This window comes from Corylus avellana, chromosome 9, assembly GCF_965113065.1.
Source record: "Corylus avellana chromosome 9, dhCorAvel1.hap1.2, whole genome shotgun sequence".
In the NCBI taxonomy this organism is placed as follows: Eukaryota; Viridiplantae; Streptophyta; class Magnoliopsida; order Fagales; family Betulaceae; genus Corylus; species Corylus avellana.
In genome coordinates, this window is record NC_142498.1 from 9,401,949 (window position 1) to 9,423,501 (window position 21,553).

The 21,553-nt window shown below is 36.2% G+C and overlaps 1 protein-coding gene across 1 annotated transcript; it reads right to left on the reverse strand.

The window, feature by feature from the left end:
• Nucleotides 1-463: 463 nt before the first annotated feature.
• On the reverse strand, nucleotides 464-8,147 carry LOC132189493 (alpha/beta-Hydrolases superfamily protein). Its single transcript, XM_059604237.2, has 13 exons — nucleotides 7,835-8,147; nucleotides 7,650-7,726; nucleotides 7,514-7,561; nucleotides 3,633-3,761; nucleotides 3,452-3,538; nucleotides 3,065-3,118; nucleotides 2,812-2,902; nucleotides 2,656-2,726; nucleotides 2,497-2,566; nucleotides 2,070-2,122; nucleotides 1,675-1,768; nucleotides 1,196-1,293; nucleotides 464-888 (listed from the first exon to the last, which is right to left on the reverse strand). Exons 1-13 carry the CDS (start codon nucleotides 8,097-8,099, stop codon nucleotides 799-801), a joined length of 1,227 nt encoding a protein of 408 aa, XP_059460220.2. The 5' UTR covers nucleotides 8,100-8,147; the 3' UTR covers nucleotides 464-798.
• Between the last annotated feature and the right edge of the window lie 13,406 nt (nucleotides 8,148-21,553).

Sequence of the window (21,553 nt, forward strand, 5' to 3'; positions counted from 1 at the left end):
TTAAGGAAGTCATTCCTTCATGAGGAATGCGAATTGTTGGGAATAGCTATTCCGAGTATTAGTCTTTTCATATAACTATTCCATTCAACCTCTTTCTTTCGTAATAAAAGCTATTCATTTTTTCTAATAGGATAGTTATTCGGCGTACTAAACCTACCTTTAGTATTCAAGCTCAACTATAAATAGCAATATCTATTTCTTCCTACAAATGCCACTTTATTTATTACTAAAATTATTACATTCTCCTATATATGTCGCACAAGACTAGAACATGAGGCTTCTCACGGTTACATCAGTCTGAACCAAGTAATTTTATTCATTATTTTCCATTCTTTAAAGTTTATGTGGTGTGGTTCCTCCAATTAGAAAATTAATCTCATGCATCAAATGCTATAAGGTCAACCACGCCACACAGACTTTAAGAAATGGGGATGATGGGATGCTGTTCGGCATTACTCATCAATTGGTAAATCTTAATTCGAATTTATTTGGGTTGAGCTTAAGTTGGATTCAAATGTTGACCTGTACATATCCTAAAGAGTAATGCTATACACAACTCTCACTTTCTTACACCAATTTTTTCACTCATAGGTGCCTTTTAAAACCATCATTGAATTAACATCCAATAAAGATCCATCACAAATCCAATGGTGGTTTTAAAAGCCAACATTGAATTAAAATTCAATAAAGATTCATTACAAATTCAATGCCAAAGCTTGATGGTCTCCAAATACATGTCCACAGACAGGTCAAAGGAGATACATTGAGATACACCGAGCAGTGCAATAACCATACAGTTTATTGCTTGAGGAACTTGTCAAACCAATTGCTAGCTTCTTGAACCATCAAAGGTGTCATTTGGTGCCCAATTCCAGGTTGTGCAATCAACTGCATGTCAAGGAAGTGCAACAAGCTGAATTATAAAAGGGCAGCATATGAAAGAAAAACCGAATTTTTTTTTTTTTTTTTTACTGAAATAACCATGTCAGTGAATCTCCAAGACAAAAAACATTGCTAGATGGCAAAACCTCCTCACATTTATGTTTGTCTAGGCAAATGAGTGAGAGGGAAAGAGACCACTTGATTGTGATTTTGCAAAGGATATTCAACAAAGGATTTCCATGAAGTGATAGCTAATCTGAAGATTGTTAAGATTTCAATTTTATAATCTTTTATCAGCTACTTTGAGTCTAACCTTAAACTTATCAGAAATATGGGCCTCTCCATAAACCTTGCTTCCTCTTTCTTCCGGAATTTTCAGACCAGCAAGTGGACAACGAGGATCGTCCGCACCTAAATTTTCAAAATCCAATAAAAATGCTTCAACACAAAGTGAAGATATAACCCACAAAAGTTAACCTGGAAGATAACTTAGTTGATGAAAAAAAAAAAAAAAAAAGAGACTAGATCACCACTAGCCTTGTAACCCAGAAAAATTTTGTAGGAAAATTGAGAATAAGTTGCAAATCTACAGACATGTCAATGCAAGGAAAGATTACCTCATGTGTTAGAATCTGGGAACAGGCACGTTATTTTATATACAGCAGACTGTTTGAATATTCCATATTTTTTCATAGATTGTGGAGTATAAAATCATAATCATATCACAGTTGATTGCGTACAGACACCCAGGACACCATGTCTTTGTATTTTTTAAGGGAGATAGAATTTTACCATTGAGAATCAGTAGAGGACGTGGTGCAATAGCTGGAATTGTGTAAGGTGCATCAAAGTCGGAAGCTAGACCAGGAGCAATCTTATCCCACACCTGGTCAGTAAAGTAAAACCGTGAGAAGTAATTTTATTTAAGATGCACATTGAGAAAGATAAGCCCCAACAAGGAAGTTGGTCTCTGAAGGATGGAAAATGTCAAATGATACAGGATATGTATGGATTCTAAACACCACAACCGCAATTATTCACATCATAAAATAGAAGCACTAGTTAATGAACATTGATGCACAGTGGAAAAATTAAATCAAAGGTAAAAGACTAAAGTCCCGTTCAAGCCTAGACATGATCATACTCTTAAGTATTAAAGTAAATATATAGACATTAATGTAACCAACCTTCTCCACCACTTCCTTGTCAATGACACTCTTCCCTAGATCAATCCGTGCTTCTGCATCAAAGAAGAAATGAAACCAGAGAAAAAAATAACACAACAGCTGCAAAGAAATGCATCTGGTGGATGTATGCTTCAAGAAGCACACTATTCGACATGATATGCATTTATCAAACACAGATCTACTAAACTAGTCAAAATCAAATAGAATTTTAATATTTAATAATTCAAGCACTCCATTTAGGAAAAAGGAAAAGTAGTTTAAAATCAATTGAGCCCTATAATGAAATACATGCCTCAACCGTAGCATGAACACAGACAATATGGGTACAATAAAGATGAACAACATGTGGTCAGAGCAAGTAACAAAGCTAATCATGTTGCAATCAAATACTTCATTCTAATTTTTATTATTTTTCAGTTTCTCTTACCCTCAAAAACAGGCTTTATACTGTCAACGCGAGCCTGCCACTTATCATTCTCTATGGCCCATCGAAACCCCTATAATCGATATTGCACAAAATTCAGCTAAGTGCGAAAAAAATCAGCCACACTAGGTATACTTTTAAACTTTTAGTTGGAGAAAGCACCTGGACACCAATTATAGGAACAACCACTGCATAGCGGGTGTCAGCAGCAGCACCAAACCATGCATGCATACCTGCACTTTTTCCAAATTCCAACATGAGTTTGCATGTCAAACCATCACTTCAAATGTGCCATGCTTTAAAATTCAGTAAACCAACCTCCAAGTGATTCACCGGTGATTCCTATCCTGGCAGGGTCTATATCTTCCCTATTTGTCAGATAGTCTGCCAGTTTTATCAAGTCCCAGACCTGCAAGAATCAAAACTCTGTGCCATGTTATGAACCAAAATAATCAGACAACTAAACGACAAAGGGTTTGCTAACTTCATCAACTTATTAATTGTCCTATTAGCAGGTAAGAGTTGAGCATTAACTATTTGCATCCAACAACAATATAAATGGAGGACATACCGTATCAAATATGAAAGGCATTTTATCACCTTTTTTCCATGATGAAATAAGAGCCTGCATTTGAATAAAATAACCTGATTAGGGATGAACTTTATACAGGAATAAGTGTTTTACTGCTAAAGGGGCACTAGGAATGTTCAGCCTCAGCTTGGTTCACTTTTCATTAAAAAAAGTATGTGAAGCTTTGGACCAATTGGCTGACTCGTGACAGAATCACTATCCTGATCAATATTTGCTTGCACATTGGCTTGTGATATAGTCATGAGCTGGCCTTCACAAGCCCATAGACCATATAAAAGAAAATTCAATTTTATGAATATTCTGTAAATACAACAGAAATAATTGAACCAGTAAAAGAAAAACAAAGTAAATGTACGAAATGCATACATCTTGATAGGTGGTTTTACTGCTGGCACGTTCACCATGGTAGCGAGAATCTATGGCGATGGCTATATATCCCCGAGAAGCATATGCCTGAGACAAGCAAAGCAAATTCACCGCTGCCCCATCCCAATAACACAAAAGAAATGGAGATTTAAGGCCAGGAAAAAATCATTAGAGCAACAACCTCAAGCAATGGTCGCAACCACTCTTTGCATTTATGTGTACTATGAAGAAAAACAACAGCGGGCTTTCTTTGATGATTGTTTTCCTTCATGCTTAAAATCAACACAGGCAAGCGTCCCTGGTCTCCTGCCTAGAAATTATCATCCACAATAAGTTCCTTTACATGCTCAAAAATTAGCAAATGTGCTGCCATCAAGAACTAAAGTAAATCTCAAAGACCTGCAAGCTAGAAAGTATAACTCAGAATTACACTAGCTTATGTCTGTTTAGCCTTTCTAATATCAGGGTTGTAGTTATCATGGTTGTATTTTCAGCATAAGGACTGAATTAAAAACGCTACACAGAGTTTGTTGACCCAAAAAACCGCAAAAGACAGAATCTGTAAGAAGATATGTAGTTGGTCACAAAAAAGAAAAGACCAACAAATAAAAATTGCATCAACATGTATTATGAACTATTACCAACAAAAAACACTTCGAAAAGAAGTTTTACTTCTAATCAGATAGACTTACATCAAGGATTAATCAATATGTATGCTACAAGTCAAAAACATATAAAGATTTACACCATTGCCCTACATTAACTTGCTTCAGTTAGGCTCCAAAAATCAATGCCACCTTGGCCACCTTCCTAATGCTGTTAACAATGGGAAGGATAAAAAAAAAAATTAAAAAAAAAAAAAAGGAGACAAAATTTCAGATGGAGCAAGAGCTTTTGAATTTCTTCAGGTGAAAATTAACCCAACTTCAAACATCTTTGTGATGCATGAAACCAAGTTTAGGAAAATTGTTTTACTTCAAAATAAAGTGGGTCATTACACCTTATGGCATGTTCATTCAGTTTGTTACGATCAGATAAAGTTCAAATACCTTCATCCTTCTAACAAAAGACTAGCACTGTAACACCCTCATATTTGGTACAAGAATTTTCGACCAAAGTCTTGAGCTTAGATATGGAAACCAATTTCATTAGACCTAGTGAGCTTAGTATTTGGTATAAGAATTTTAGACCAAGGTCTTGAGCTTAGATTTGGAAACCAATGTCATTAGACCTAGTGAGCTTCGTAAAGATTGGATCAAGCCCCCTAAAGGAGATCATGGGAAATAATTGATTTCATAAATTAATGTTTAATTCATAACATATGACATATAGAACAATAGGCAATAAAACCTTATGATTTTAATGTAACATGACCTTTTATTAATTAATTGCATTACCTACATTCAATCATGCTTAATTAAGGATAGCCTTTGTTAATTAAATTGCCTTCGTAACACAAACCCCTTCATGCAAATGACCACCTTGGTAAAGAGAAAAGAAAACTTTACATGTGTTGGACTAGTTAATAAGGGAAGGGAGACCATTTCTTGTTGGGAGAGGCATGGTGTCTCTTGCACTTCAACCTCCCCCATTTCACACGACCAACACCACATTTTTTTGACTCATCCCATTTCTCTCATCTTCTCTTCATTTTTCTCACTCTCATTCACTTTCAAGAGCCCAAAATACCAGATTCTACTCCTCATTCACTTGGAGAAGATCTTTTGAGTTCTAGTGTACCTTACCTCGTTGACTTTGTAAGTAATCCATCCATTCCTCTCTCAAAGTTATTATTTGATATGTTATATATTCTTTAAATGTTTAAAAACATGTTATGTTATGCGAAAACCTATTGGTGAATTTTGCTTAGGTAGTAAAAATTTATTTAATCCATGAAAATGTCACTACATTGCTTTACTAGATAACTTAGTCCATATGGTGTTTAAATATTTTTATACCCATATAAACACATGTCAAGAAATTTCATAAAAACATGTGTCATAGCTAAACCCATGTAACATATGCATCATTTTCTTAAACCACTTCTACTTTATCTCAGATAACCATGGGTTTTGTAAATAACCAAGTGTATGAATATACGAACATACCATGCTTTAATGAAAACTTGTAAAGTCATTTAGCGGCCAAAATGCATGATTTTGTAAGATGGTAGCATTATAACCTAAAAGTTAGTCAAGTTCATGTTTACAAAATATGTTTCATGTTTCTCTTCTTGTAGAAAATATTTGTCCTTTAAAAATGAGAACCTCATAATGACCCTTTTAATAATGTACTTTCAAAAAGAAAGGGAAAGAACCTAGTATTTCATCCCTAAAGCCCAAGTGATTATTGATGTGAAAAGTGCATTTTGAAAATGTGCCATGAGCTTGGATTTTAGGTTAAGTCATAAAATTTTATACCTAAAAACATCTTATAATATGGTTCTTTTGAGTGGTAAAATATTTCTAAACATTAACCCTTAAAGTGATGTTAAGACTATTCTAAAGAAACAAGTTATTTCTCATATATGGCATCAAGAAAGGCTTTGAGTTAAATCTGGAAAATTTATGTCCATGGAATGTTTGGGTTCAAGTGGGCCATTTCTGACCCAAGCCCCCATAAAAACAATTTTGAGACTTTTGGAAGAAAAAGTAAACCATTTTTTAAAGGGAAATTCTAAGATTAAGCCTACCTTGATCTCTTTATTAAAATGATATGAAAATATTAATAAGATAAGTAAGACTAAAATAAAATATTTTTTTTCAAAGAATGAAATTAGGACTAAGGTCAAAAGTCAATAAATAATATTAAATAATATTATTAAATTTTATATAGATATTAACAAAAAAAAAAAAAAAAGAAGAAGAAGAAAAGAGACGTTAAGCCCTTAACTTATTCCTAAGGATAAAACTTCTCTAATAATAGGGGGAAAGGTCAGAAGGGTCAAGTAAAGGGCCGACTTCTAATTAGGATTTATGTGCCTAGCATACGGTTAATGTAGCTGAACCTATTGTCCAGGTTTTAGCAGTGCCATAGTGGCTCCGCGGCCACGAGTGTTGCTAGATCCTCAAAGGTTGAATCGCACAACCCCATGGATACATAATAGTATGCAAGGCCACAAATAACAAGGGAAAAGATAAGCTTTTACTCGTTCAAAAATCACATCTTCATGTTGAGTTTGATGAAAGAGATCGATTTATAAAATATTTCTGAACATATGTTTTATTAAATAAGACAAGGAGAAATGTCTTGAGCATAGAAAATGGAGTTTAATTCAAGTAATTTTCTGTATGTTATATGCTCAAGTCTCCGCTTGTAGCTTAATGTCACTTTATTTCAATTGGTCCTAATCTCAATAGAAGATTTAAGTTTTAATTCCATGATTACACGTTTTATGTAGATTGATCTTGTTCATACTGTTAAATGTCTTTCCCCAAAACCAACCGTTTTAACTCAATTAGGAGTATTACTTATTGAGCTTTTCGCTCACCCCTTACTTCCTTCCTCTTTTTAGGTTTTGGGGTGGAAGTCATGGCATTCACTCGTTTTCTTTTTGCTGCATCATTGTTTAAGTTGTCATTAAGTGCGTCAGACACACACAAAACATCACTCGACTTATTAAGCTATGTTCTTATGCACTTGTTTGGGTTTGCATTTGAGAAATAAAGCTTTTAAGTTAAAAAGCGTTTTTTGGCAAAAACTTTATTTTTAAGCTTTTGTCAAAAGTGCATTTTAAATATTTTTTGGCTTTTTGAACAATGAAAAAACGCTTTAAATTTTTTTTACTAAACATGTACTTTTTTCTTTAAACGAACTTTTAAAATGTTAAACAAACTTTTAAGAAACACACCAAAATATTGTTTTTCTCTTGGCATGCTTTATAGAGGCTATAAGTGCTTTGGGTCCCAAATAGGTAACCATTGGGCCTCTAAGGCTTTTAAGTTAACAAAATGGGCTCTCGCGGGCCTGGGCCATTACAAGCACCACAAATTCGACAACTAAAATTTGTAAACTAAAGAAATATGTTTCAAAATCTGAACAACCATTTTAAGCTTAAATTACCTCGGTGATCAAGTAGAGGTTTTCCTCCTTGAACCCATCAATGTTTTCCTACCACAACATCCAACAACATAGTCAGAAATTGCCAAACAGAAAATCAAAAACCAATATATATATATAAAATGAAAGAGATGTCAACCTCACTGGATTTTGGTTGAGTAGCGTCCTGATACAAAGGCTTAGCCACAGGCTTCGCAAGCTCCACTGATAACGGAACTGATAAAAAATAAAAATGAAAAAATTAATAAAAACCAAAAAAACACAATCAATTAATATCCCAAAAAATAAAAATTAAAAAAGTCATCCACGGGTTTTGGTTTTCACCTTCGTTGGATCGTCTGCTACGCAGAACTTGGAGGAAACGCAAGCGGAGGTTCTCGGCGTCGACAATTTGTTCCATTTTGGTCGATCCAATCGCCGTTATGGTCTGGGGCCGGTATTTATAGAGGGAATTTGGCCGTTTGGGTGGCAAGCGTGGCCCGTGGCGAAGACACGTTTGGGAAAGTGCAGGTCGTACGTGCGAGAGGTGGGTCAGAGAGGCTGAGAGAGTTGGATGTGGAAGGTGGGGAACATTGAGGATCTGGAACATTATAAGTTTATAGGTGGGAGCTCTGTTCCTTCTTCATTTTTATTTCTTATTTAAAACGAAATGATTCGAAATGTTGAATATGACACCTAGATTTTACAAATACGCCAACTCAAACCTTGAATCGGCAAATTCCCTTTAAGCTTCTGTCCCCACTACCACCTGTACAACTGAAAAGAGTTTTGTCTAAATGCAAAATTACTAAGAAACGAAGGTCGAAGGAAGCGCCGCAAGGATGACAGGGAAGGTGCGAGGAAGCTCCAAGGGAGCAAAGCCTTGTGACTTTGAACAATACAACTATCAAAATCAAATCCCACCTTCTTTTAGAATTCGAAAATCATTTATAATTGAATTTGTACTTAATTTTACAACAATATATATATATATATATATATATATATATGAAGTGTAGCAATGCAATTTAGGCTAGATTATAATGCAGAGAGTAATAATTTTGAAATTTAAGGAGACGTAGATATTGTGTAAATGAATTGAGATTGGTGAAATTTAGTTTAGAGGGATTTATTTTTATTACGAATAATTTATAATATCAAAGGATGTTAGGTTGTGAGTGATAAAAGTAACAATGTAAATACTAATAATATAAAATGATGTTGTGGATGGTGAAAAGAAAAGGAAAAGAAAATTGGAGCAATTTTGTTTGTACAAGAAATAGTATCGTGCTTCTAATTGATGTGTAAAAAATGTAATATATATAAAACATAAAAGATCTGAGGAATAGATATTCAAGTAGAGGCCATATTAGACTTTTTTTATTCTTCTTCATGATACATCTCTAAAGACATCTGTTATACGACATAATATAAGCCAATATATATATATATATATATATATATATATATATATATATATATATGTGTGTGTTTGTGTGTGTATAGAAATATATGATGGGAATAAGAATAGAGAGAAAAGAGAGAGGAGACTTTTTTTTTTTCTTCTTCATGATACATCTCTAAAGACATCTGTTATACGACATAATATAAGCCAATATATATATATATATATTGGCTTATATTATGTCGTGTATATATATATATATATATATATATATGTGTGTGTGTGTATAGAAATATATGATGGGAATAAGAATAGAGAGAAAAGAGAGAGGAGGTGGAGAGAGACATGTGCATCTTGTATATTGAAGTATTCAGTTGTTATAAAACAATATTACATAGGTTTTTATTTATAGGGAGATGTTGTGCAAATTATAATTACTCATAAGTGCACGAATCGTTTGCAATAAAGGGTTTTGCAAATGCAAGATCGATCGAATTGTGTTTTTGAAAACAATTTTAATTTAAACTAATTTTATCCTAACCTAGTTCCAAAAAGTTTATAATTTTGAAAATAAACAAACATAAACTAAATTAAATAAAAATAATCACAAGATAAAAATACTAAAGTTGTGTAATCCACACCCACCAAGTCGGAACAACACATTCATATTCATAAATAAAATCTTAAGTTCTCACAAATACAAACATATGTATGTCTTGCTATGCTTCACAAATCAATCAAAAGATCTAAAGTATTCATCCATTGTACAACATCACAAAAGATATCCGGATTTAACCAAATCATCAATTGTATCCGTCAGACAAAAAACAAATAGATACCCAATTTTATTTTAATAAAGATCCAAGCAAATAATTACATGAAATTCTCCTAAAACATCACAGGTATCAGGGAATCACGATAGATATCCAAAAGTAATTTCAATAATTGAATTAAAGCAAAATAATTGAAACTTCAAAAACCCATAAAATAAGAATAATATTGACTTACAAAAGTGTTGTTGTTCTTCATCAGTGGGGCTTCATCCTCAACCTTAGTTGAGAATTTAAATTAACGTGATTATTGAAAAATAAATCTAAACCTAAGGAAAACTAAATTAAAGAGATAAAAACTGTAGAAAATCGGTCTTTGTCACCAGCCCCCTTTTCTTAAAGCTTAACAATGTATTTATAGGGGCTTCTAGGGTTTAAAACCCTAAAAAGGGCACTAGGTCATATCTGGCAGATGAGTGCGCTCGAGCGCACTCGGGCATGTAGCTCTTCCCTTGTGGCACGGCACTTGGGCTCTTGCAGCTTTGCTGGTGGACGAGGGTGCACTCAAGCACGACCCATCTGGGATTGATCGCGGGATGATGCGCTCGATCCTACTTTGATGGCACTTTTTTCAGCTCTCTTTCAAGCTTTGTATTTTTCACTTTAAATGCGCAGTTTTCCTTCAACAACTTAAAAACACTAAAAACATAAAACTAACACAAAGCATTAGATTACGACACAACTAAAGGATTAACTATGTAAATTAAGGGGTCCTAATGTGCAATATTTGGCACACATCAAATACCCACAAACTTACATTTTGCTAATCCCTTAACAAAACAAAATGAAAGCAAGAAACATAAATCCTCTTTCGTTGGAGAGACGATTGCATTTAACATATGCAATAAGCCTTTTGAACCCCTAGGCATCCCTTAACAGGAATGATACCCACAAACATTGTCAATGATATGTTATTGAAAAGAATAAAGCTTCACACAACCCATGGTTCTCATTCATAAGCAAGTTTAACAAGACAAACACTCTCATCACAATCATTAGGGAATCCAAAATCAAAGGACTCATAAGTGAACAATTGAGACATCAAATGTTCTGATAAGTACAAAATGAAATTAGTATACAGTCATAAGGCTTCAATTTACTCTTGAGATAAATACCTCAAAATTCGTTGGAATCCCTCTCAAATGAAACAACAAAGGCAAAATATGCATTTTTGCTAATTCTTATTTATTTTATTTTATTTTATTTTGTGTAGGTTGTGCAATGCTTAGCTCCCTTAAGCTTTCTAATTGGCTCTTGTAACGAGTGTTATGCCAATGACTCCCAAACCAAACGGTTTTAAGACACTAGATGTGAAAAATCCCTAAGGGCTTAATGACTCAAGTCAAAAAGGCTAAGAAACCAAACTAGCCATACAATCAACCAATCTTGAGTTTCACACTTTTTTATGGGAACACTCAATACTTAGTGAGGCAAGAGGTTCGGTTACTCAGTGAGGACTCAAAATGATTTGTTTTTATTTTTTATTTTTAAGCCAAGGTTATTCATCAACAAATCTCAAGATACACATGATTCAGTTCAAATTTCATACCTCACAGACTCTATGCTAATGTGCTCGTGGTGATCAACTCAAAACATGTGAAGTCTCTCTCTAGCCCAAAAAATGAGTAAAACGACTCAGATAGATTCCTAATGACATGATGATGTGTTCACAATGTTAAACAAGCCAATGAAAATCAAACCACAGCTACAACTAAATCATGTTTAACAACAACATAGCAATTTTTTTTTTTTTTTTAATAACAAAAAGACAAACATATAAACAAAAAGAGACAAAGTGTCTTTTCATACCCCCAAACTTGAATTACACATTGTCCTTAATGTGTAATAGAGAAATACATTACTAGAAGTAAGGAAATAACTGAGTGTGCAAAAGCCGAGGGCGTCCCCCAAACTTAAACACCAAAACACCTATAAAAAACTAACAGCAATATTTTCTCATAGGAACAAACATCAAAAGATTAGGGGGAGACTTCACTAAGCCCCCCTAAACTTCCGGCCGATTTTGCAGACCCCCCCTGAACTTCTAAATCTCTCATTTTGGACCCCTAAACTTTCATTTTCTCTCATTTTGGACCCCTCTGTTAGTTTTCAACGTTAAAGTCAAACAGTCTAACTTTTTATGCCCATTATACTCCTACCCAGCCCACTTGAAATTCCGAAAATGCCCAAAGCTGCAGCACCCACCCCAGCCCAAAACGACACCGTTTTGGGCATTAAAATTATATATATTTTTTTTCTTAAAAAAAAAATATTGAAAATGAAAAATATTAAAAAACTTTTTTTTAAAAAAAAACACCCCAGCCCAAAATGGTGTCGTTTTGGGCATTACAATTGTTTTTTTTTTTTAAAAAAAAAAAAAGGTGGAAAGAGATCGGGGTGGCTGGAGCCACCCCCATGGCCGGTATGGGGGTGGTTCGACCACCCCCATGGTCAAGGGGGTGGTCCGGCCACCCCCAAAAGGCCAAAGAAAAAAAGGGGGGGGATCAGGTGCATTTGGGGGTGGTCCCTCCTTTTTTTTTTTTTTTTGGCCAAGGGGGTGGCCGGACCACTACCTTGGCCATGGGGGTGGTTCGACCATCCCCAGATCGGCCAGGGGGTGGTTCCAGCCACCCCGATCTTCCCCCCCCCCCCCCCCCCTTTTTGTTTTAATATTTTGCTTTTATTATTATTATTATTTTTTAAAAAAAAACTAATGCCCAAAACGACGTTGTTTTGGGCTGGGTGAGTGTTATAGTTTTGAAGTCCAAAACGGTGTAGTTTTAACGTGAGGGTATAATGGGTATAAAAAAGTCAAACCGTTTAATCTAACATTGAAAACTGACGGAGGGGTCTAAAGTGAGAGCAAATGGAAGTTCAGGGGTTCAAAATGAGAGATTTAGAAGTTCATGGGGGGTCTGCAAAATCGGCCGGAAGTTCAGGGGACTTAGTGAAGTTTTCCCTAATCTTTAGAGGAAACTTCACTTTAGTCCCCTGAACATCCACTCGATTTTACAAACCCTCCCTAAACTTCCAAATCTCTCATTTTGGACCCCTAAACTTTTAATTACTCTCAATGTGGACCCATTCGTCAGATTTTAAATGTTACATGACGTTTATAACCCTGACTTTTGTATAAAATTCGAACTTTCAAAACGTTTTTTTTATTTTAAAAAAAATGAAAATTAAGGACATTTTGGTTTTTTTTTTTTTTTTTTTGTATTTTTAACGGCTAAAATTAATGAAAGGGTTCTAATTGAGAGTAATTGAAAGTTCAGGGGTCCAAAATGAGAGATTTGGAAATTCATGGGGTTTGTAAAATCAAGTGAAAATTCAGGGAGCCAAAGTGAAGTTTCCCCAAAGATTAATTTGTAACATCCCCAGCCCATTAGGGTTAGGTTTGTTAATCCTTTTTCTTACTCGCAAAGATCCATAAGGTTTGTCAATGTTAAAAAACTAGTATAAAATGAATACATGAAACTCTAGAATATCATGTCCTTAAAATAAACTGAAATATTTATGCTTAACAAAAATATGTCTCACAAATGATAATAATGTTCCTTATTAAAATAAATTCATCAATCTCTCAAAGAAAACTGTACCAATGCACTTATTAACTTGACTAATATAAAATCACATGAAATTCCTAAGTACGCCCGCCCCTATTCCGGTCTCCTAATGCAACCTGATCACTACCTGAAACAAGAAATAAAACCGATGAGCCTAAAGGGGGCCCTAGTAAGTGAAATCCACAATCATAATCAGTTTTACTCCTTGTCCCATTTTGAAAATTGGAACTCATAACTACATATGTTCCCAGTATATTTTTAAGAAAAATCGAAAGCACATAAAATATGTTATCATCAATAAAATTGTTTATAGTCTTTATCTCATACTATGGCCCATGTATACTGTTACCCCTGTATGCTTGGGTTGCACGGTCCTTGCGACCTGGGATGAGATACTGTGGCCGCAGCCCTATCCCCTGCCCAGCTGATTAACTCTGGGTGCACTCAGCATGGCAAAAAAAAAAAAAAATGATGGAACCACTTTCTGGCAGAGCCTTTTTCAGCGGTTGCACCTCCATCCTTAGTATTGGTACCGAGCTTCTCTCTTGGGGCCCTCATTTTATAACACTCTTTTCTTATTTCTTGTACTTCTCTAGGTACATCTTAGGGCAACATGTAGGAGGGTTTATTATCATTTTCTCAAAATTCTCTTTATAAACATCAACATTTTCACAATGTTTCTTTTTCTCAAACTTGTCATGCATGCAGCATAATTCCATAATATAAACAAAATAATCATTTGCAGTTTGAAACAAAATTGCATAAATAGCATGATATGATAATTTTTTTGGAAAGGATAGTAAATTCACTTACCTCTTGACTGTAGTAAAAAATTTTCTCTAACTACTAACTAGTCTCCTGAAGGAAATACAGACACATTATTACCCTCATACATGTCACAGTAAAGCATTCTATTACTACTATGAGTTGGCTTGCTAATCAATTGAGAATGAACTTATTGAGGTATTTAGGTATGCTTCCCAATAAATTCCAGAACTTATCTTGTTACTTGGGATTCATATACATATATTTATATAATATAACTTAATGTACTTTAAATTATTTTGTTTTATAAAAATTACTCTTATTTATTCTATATCATCTATCTAGATAGATAAGTATACTTTAACCCTACTGTACACATATATACACTCCGAGATACCACCTATATATATATATAGGATGGCAGTGAGCATTTGTAGATCTATGGCTAGAGTAAAAGAAATACATTAGGAGAACCCTGCTTAAGTGCTAACAGAGAAGGCCTGGGTGCAATATGTATGCATGACACTTGATAATAGTTTATTCCCACAAAAGACAAAGTAGGTGTGAGATATATATGGCTGCACATGAGGAGTAAAAAGAAAACAAATCTCTCTTTCCCACTACAAGATAACACGGCAACCAAGGCAAAAATACTGAAATTTTGACCCACTTGTGCTTGAAATAAGCATATATACATAAGGAGAAGAAAAAGCAAACTGTGAGGCAAAAGAAACCATACCTGACGCACACTGAGAATTGAATGAATGCAATGCAAGGAAAGCAACGTGACGAGATAAGGTGGAGAGGCAGAAATTTTGTTTTATGTGTGCGGCAAGAGTTTTTCTTATTCGGTAATCATTCCTGTTAATTTTGGTGGTAATGCCAACCGATACGCCACTATGCCAATCTTCTCAAGGATCTCAAAGGGACCCACAAATCTAGGGCTCAGCTTCCCTCTTCTTCCGAACCTCATTACTCCTTTCATAGGGGTAACCTTAAAAGAGACCTTTGTGCCGACTTCGAACTCCAGTTCTCGTCGTCTGACGTCGGCGTAGCTCTTCTGTTGACTCTGAGCTACTGCTAATCTCTGCTTAATCACTGTTATCTTCTCACAGGTGTCTTGAATGATCTCTAGTCCAAGTAGTTTTCTCTCTCCTACTTCGTCCCAGTATAATGGCGACCTACACCGCCTCACGTACAAGGCTTTATAGGGTGCCATCTCAATGCTAGCATGATAGCTGTTGTTGTAAGCGAACTCTATCAACGGAATGTACTGAATCCAGCTTCCTTTGAAATCCAAAACACATAGTCACAACATGTCTTCCAAGGTTTGAATCGTCCGTTCAGTCTGTATGTCTGTTTGAGGGTGAAACGATGTGCTGAAGGTTAGCTTTGTTCCCAATGCTTCATGTAAACTCGGCCAAAATCTAGAGGTAAATCTTGGATCACGATCCAACACAATCAACACAGGAATCCCATGTAATTGTACGATCTCCTTGATGTAAAGCTCGACAAGTCGGTCTATACTGTAGGTCATCTTGATGGGTTGGAAGTGCGCAGTCTTGGTCAACTGATCAACAATGACCCATACTGCATCTTGGCCACTTGGAACTCGAGGAAAGCCTGACACGAAATCCATCGAAATACGTTCCAATTTCCACTCAGGAATAGGTAGGGGTTGCAAAGGTCCTGCAAGTCTCTGATGCTCCACCTTGACTTGCTGACAAGTGAGGCATTGTTCTACATACCATGCGATATCCTTCTTCATTCCTTTCCACCAATAATTTATACGTAAATCCCGATACATCTTGGTGTTACCTGGATGGACTGTATATAGGGACTGATGGGCTTCTGACAAGATGACCCACTTCAATTCTGCGTTCTTGGGAATGCACACTCGGTTGCGAAACTTTAATATCCCATCTCCAGCTATATGAAAATCCGATTGTACCCCTTTTCCACTTCTTCGCGGCTTCTAATAAATTCATTATCCGATAGCTGGGCGGTTCTAATTTGCTCCATTAAGGTTGGCTCCAAGGTTAGGCTACTCATGTAAGACTGGATTTTCCCCACCATCTCTACTCCGCCTCTCTCCAGGTCAAGGAGTAGTTCCTTTTGCATAGTGGAAGCGGTAGTCAATTGGGTGAGGCCGTCGAATGCCCATGAGGTGTGAAGTTTTCTAGGTCTTGCCGGCTATTATAGGAGGTTCGTTGAAGGATTTTCTCGGTTGGCGGCACCATTGACTAGACTTACAAGGAAGAAGGAGAAATTCCAGTGGTCGGAGGAGTGTGAACAAAGTTTCCAAGAATTGAAGCAACGTTTAGTCACCGCACCGGTCCTCACTCTCCCATCAGGATCGGATGGATTTGTAATTTATAGTGACGCCTCACACAAAGGGTTGGGTTGCGTACTAATGCAACAAGGGAAAGTAATTGCCTATGCCTCGAGATAGTTGAAGACTTATGAGCGCAATTATCCGACTCACAACCTTGAGCTTGCTGCGGTAGTCTTTGCTCTTAAGATATGGTGACACTACTTATACAGGGAGCGTTGTGAAATCTACGCAGATCATAAAAGCCAGAAATACTTCTTCACCCAGAAAAGGGCTCAATATGCACCAACGACGTTGGCTAGAACTCTTAAAGGACTACGACTGTACGATCAACTGCTCATGCTCTTCCCGACTCTTTGAGTAGATTAAGATGTCGTTGATAAATACCACCACACACCGATCGACAAGCTCTCGAAAAATCTGGTTCATCATATCCATGAAAGCTACTGGAGCATTAGTTAACCCAAAAGGCATTACTAAAAATTCATAACGCCGATACCTTGTTCGGAACGCCGTCTTCTGTACATCCTTTTCTTGAATCTTGAGTTGGTGATAGTCGGAACGAAGGTCAATCTTAGAGAATACCTGTGACCCTTGGAGCTGGTCAAAGAGGTCATCAATCCTCGGCAGTGGATATTTATTCTTGATTGTCACCTTATTCAGTTCCCGATAGTCGATACATAGTCTTATCGACTCATCCTTTTTCTTCATGAATAGGGCCGGTGCTCCCCAGGGAGAAACACTAGGGCGGATAAAACCCTTGTCCAGAAGTTCTTGTAACTAATCCTTGAGTTCCAGCGGCGCCTTTCGGTACGAAGCCTTGGATATGGGTGCGGTGTCTGGTAATAAGTCAATGGTAAATTCGGTCTCCCTATCCGGCGGTATCCTTGGTAGCTCTTCTAGAAAAACGTCCACAAATTCTCGTACTATAGGTATTTCCTCAATCTTGCATCCCGATTTTTCTTCTGTCACGCAAGCCAAGTATCATGAACACCCACTTCTCAGTAATTTGGTCGCATGTAGTGCAGATATCAATTTGAATGTGCCGGTATTTTGATTCCCCCGAATCTTGAACTCTGCTGCTCCCGGTGGTCTAAACACGATCTTCTTGTGGAAACAGTCCACGCAAGCATGATACATGGATAGCCAATCCATGCCTAAAATAATATCAAACCCGCTCACCTCAAAGATAACAAGATTCACTGGCATGATGATAAGTGCCAAATATTCTATATTTAGACCCCTTTGTTTACATTATTTAATCATTTAGTTGTGTTGTTATTTAATGTTTTGTGTTAGTTTAGCGTTTTTAGTATTTTGTAGGTCATTGAAGAAAAACTACAACTTTAAAGGAAAAAATGCAAAGTTTGGAATAAAACGTACTTTGAGAAGACCTAGATGATGTGGTTAAGGTTAACCAGGTCCAAGAAAAAGGTTAAATAGGATTAAAGATCAAATTGGATTAAATTTCAGATTTGATAAGATTTCGGATTGGATTCAAATTCAGATTCTGCACATGTCTCTGTATTTTGACCATAACTTTCCGCTCAAATATCAAATTGAAGTGATTCAAGTTGCATTGGAAAGCTAACTCAAAATAATACAATTCATTATGAAATATAATTTTCCTAATTCGGAAGGTTACTATGCAAAAATCACCTCTCAATTAAAGGACACAAATCTGGACGAATCCTATTCCGATTTCAGACTTCTATTTTGACTGGGAGACAGACCTCCGAATTATCTAGGTTTAATAGGGCTTCTAGGACTTCCCTAAACCTATAAATAAACTTTTTTTACATTCAAAAAAAGATATAAAATTAAGTTTTTCTCTTTTTAGTTTAGGTTTTCTTTAGATTTAGGTTTTATTTTTATGTTGAGCTAAATTCCCAACTAAGGTTGGGGATGAAGCGTCACCGATAAAGAACATGTATACTTTCATGTAAGTCTTTATTTATCTGATTTTATTAGGTTTAATATTTCAATTGTTTTACTTCTTTTCAATATGTGGCATGATTCTTGGATATCTTGTTATGATTCGATGATACACTTGATGATTTAAGATAATTTCACATAATTGATTACTTGATTTTATTTGCCTAAATAACTAGATATCTCTTGTGATTTATTCTTCGGATACATTTGGTGTTTCAATTAAGATTGGATATCTTTTGTGATTTACAGTTACATTTGATGATTTAATTGATATTGGATTCCTCTTGTGATTTGTGCAATGAATAGATACATGGGATGATTTTGATTAATTGTTCAAAGCATGGTAAAACATATCTAAGATTTTAATTGTGAAAACTTCAGATTAATATTGATAAACATGGAAGTATGTTACTATGGTTCGGTGAGTGTGAATTCCTAAACCTTAGTATTTTATCCCTTAGTTTATTTTAATTAGTTTATGTTTGTCTTTTAATTTTTAAAACCAAAATTCAAAACCTTTTTGGAACTAGGTTAGGATTTAATTAGTTTATATTTAAATTGCTATTTCAAAAATACAATTCTCTGTGGGTTCGACCGCACACTTGCAATTCATTATATTGCAAACGATTCGTGCACTTGCGAATATATTAAAGTTTGCACAACACATGACATGGCCTTCAACTAGAATAGGACAACCCTTAATTACAGAGGTGCATAAAATTGTACTCCCTACCGGTGTAGCAACTGCTAAATTTACATTTAAGGTTTCATACTCCAGACAGTAGGCTTTAGCAAAGGAATACGACACAAACGAGTGTGTTGCCCCTGAATCAAAAAGAATAGAAGCTCTACCGGATGAAATAGGAAGAGTACCTATTACTATGTCGTTTGACGCCGCTGCATCACTTGGTGTCAAAGCATACACCCAAGCAGGTGCCGTGGTTCTCTATCCCTCTAGGCGGTTCTGATTGGCTTGGTTGTTGGCAGGAGTCCTACAGTCCCTCGCAATATGTTAGAATGCCAAAAATTCCAGAATACCCCTCCAGCTAACGCTAATGACCCAAAGGTACAATTAATTCTCTAACAAGTGTTGTCTTAGCCTAATAGTTATTTGGGTCACTACTGTCTTAGCCCTAAATGCTCCATCAGCTGGTGATGAGTAGGAGCATGCTCTACAATCCACGAGTACAGGGAGTCACTACTCTTAGATGTATATGTAAGCTCTCGGATGAGATCGGGGGTAACTCTGATAGTGTGCCCTTGGAGTAATATGGTGAAGGTAGCACTCCGATAGCCGCTTATGCTGACATAGAACTCGCGAACCAAAATTGGAGACACCCATTCGACACTTGATGTAGGCTGGAATTCACACTTGACCATCTTTACTAAAGAGGTTGTATCTTGAGTTTCAGACATCAGATTTGAGCAAGCTTGATGGCATTAGAAAGATAATTCATGGATATACAAAGTCATGTTTCACGAGTGATTTCTAATTCAAATGTTTACCACATCAAACAAGTTGTTAAGAAAGGATTACTGTAGTGACTCAAATAATTAACTGAGCTTTGGTGGCTGAGTTGGAGGGTTAATTTGGGTATTGGATCACTATGAACAACTGGAAGGGCACTTTGGGTATTTTAGACTTTCTGACCAGACGTACGCCAGGGTTGTCAGACGTACGCTCCTGTTTTTAGAAGAGGACGTATGCATAGGAACCACCGTACGTACATTGTCAAAAGTATGCCGTACTTTTCCAATGTACAAGGACATACGATAGGGGACCACCGAACGTACGCTACTTTTTGAAAAACCTCTCGATAATACCTGGACGTACGCTACAGCCTTTGGACTGCTGTATAGACATATCGGACTTACACTCTAGTAGTACCGGACGTTCGCTACTTTTCAGAAGAGTTGGTGAACATCTCTAGTTTTTTTCCTCTATAAATACTAACCCTACCCTCGCCCTTTTCTCTTTCAAACTTGCCGCAGGCTCCGAAAAACCCTTTTGTGAGTGTGTTCTTGTGAGATTGTGTGTTTTGTGGAGAATGAAAGGTGTTTTGTTGAAGGTTGCTTTTTGAAGGTAACCCTTTGCATCTAATCTTTTCTTTCTAAGTCGTTATGCTCTTTTAATGCTTTCTAGAGTAGCTTAAACGTTGGACATATTATACCTTTGATGTTGTTTAGAGTTGGGTTTAGCAATCCATTATGTTTTCTATTACATGGAGACATAGTTTTGGAATAGGTAGTCTTAGAAAGCCTTTTGGTAGCCTTAAAAATTGATTTGGGAGGATAGGAGGATGAATGGACAAAATAAAGTTCTACTTGAAACGTTCTGGGCAAACGTACGGCATGGGGCCCAGACGTACGATTAGAAGCGTTACAAGGAACACTATTATGGTCGGCTATCCAATAGCTCATGTTTTCATGCTCTAAGAGCACTAGCAACAGACTCTTTATAGCCCATTCGCTTCCCTCTGTTTAAAAAAAAAAAAAAAAAAAAAAAAAAAAACCACACCAAAAATTCTATATTTAACCTGTCCCATTGGATTGCTACGGCACTGTAGCAACCAAATGCATTATTTTAATCCTAAAATAACACAATCTCTCCTCTCTCCTCTCACGTTTCCCACTCCCATCTCTCCCTTCTCCGTCGCTCTCTCTCTCTCTCCCTCCCCACTTAGTAAAAACCGCCCCCTCTCTACAGACTCTACCTAGGGCCGGCAATTTTGACACGACCCGCGAACCCGACACGAAAAAACAGGTATTGGGTTTGGGCTAATCGGGTTCGGGTCGTAATCAGGTCTACCCGATTAAGACCCGAAAATTTCGTGTCTGGCGGGTCGACCCGCCGGGTCTGACGGGTCGACCCGTTAGACACGTTACTGTACGGGTCTGGCGGGTCGACCCGCCAGACCCGGATGTTTTATTTTTATTTTTTTTTTTTTATTTTTTTATTTTTTATTTTTTCTGCCTTGCCGCCAGAGTGCCAGAACCGGATTTTTTTTTTCTCTTTTTTTTTTTTTTTTTCTGCCCTGCGGACTCCTCACGTTTACATTTTCTGCCCTGCGGACTCCTCACGTTTACACAGACTTTAAGACTTTTTTTTTTTTTTTTTTTTTTTTTTTTTTTTTTTTTTTTTGCCTTGCGGGACTCCTCATGTGTAACTTTAAGACCTTTTTTTTTTTTTTTTTTTTTTTTTTTTTTGCCTTGCGGACTCCTCATGTGTAA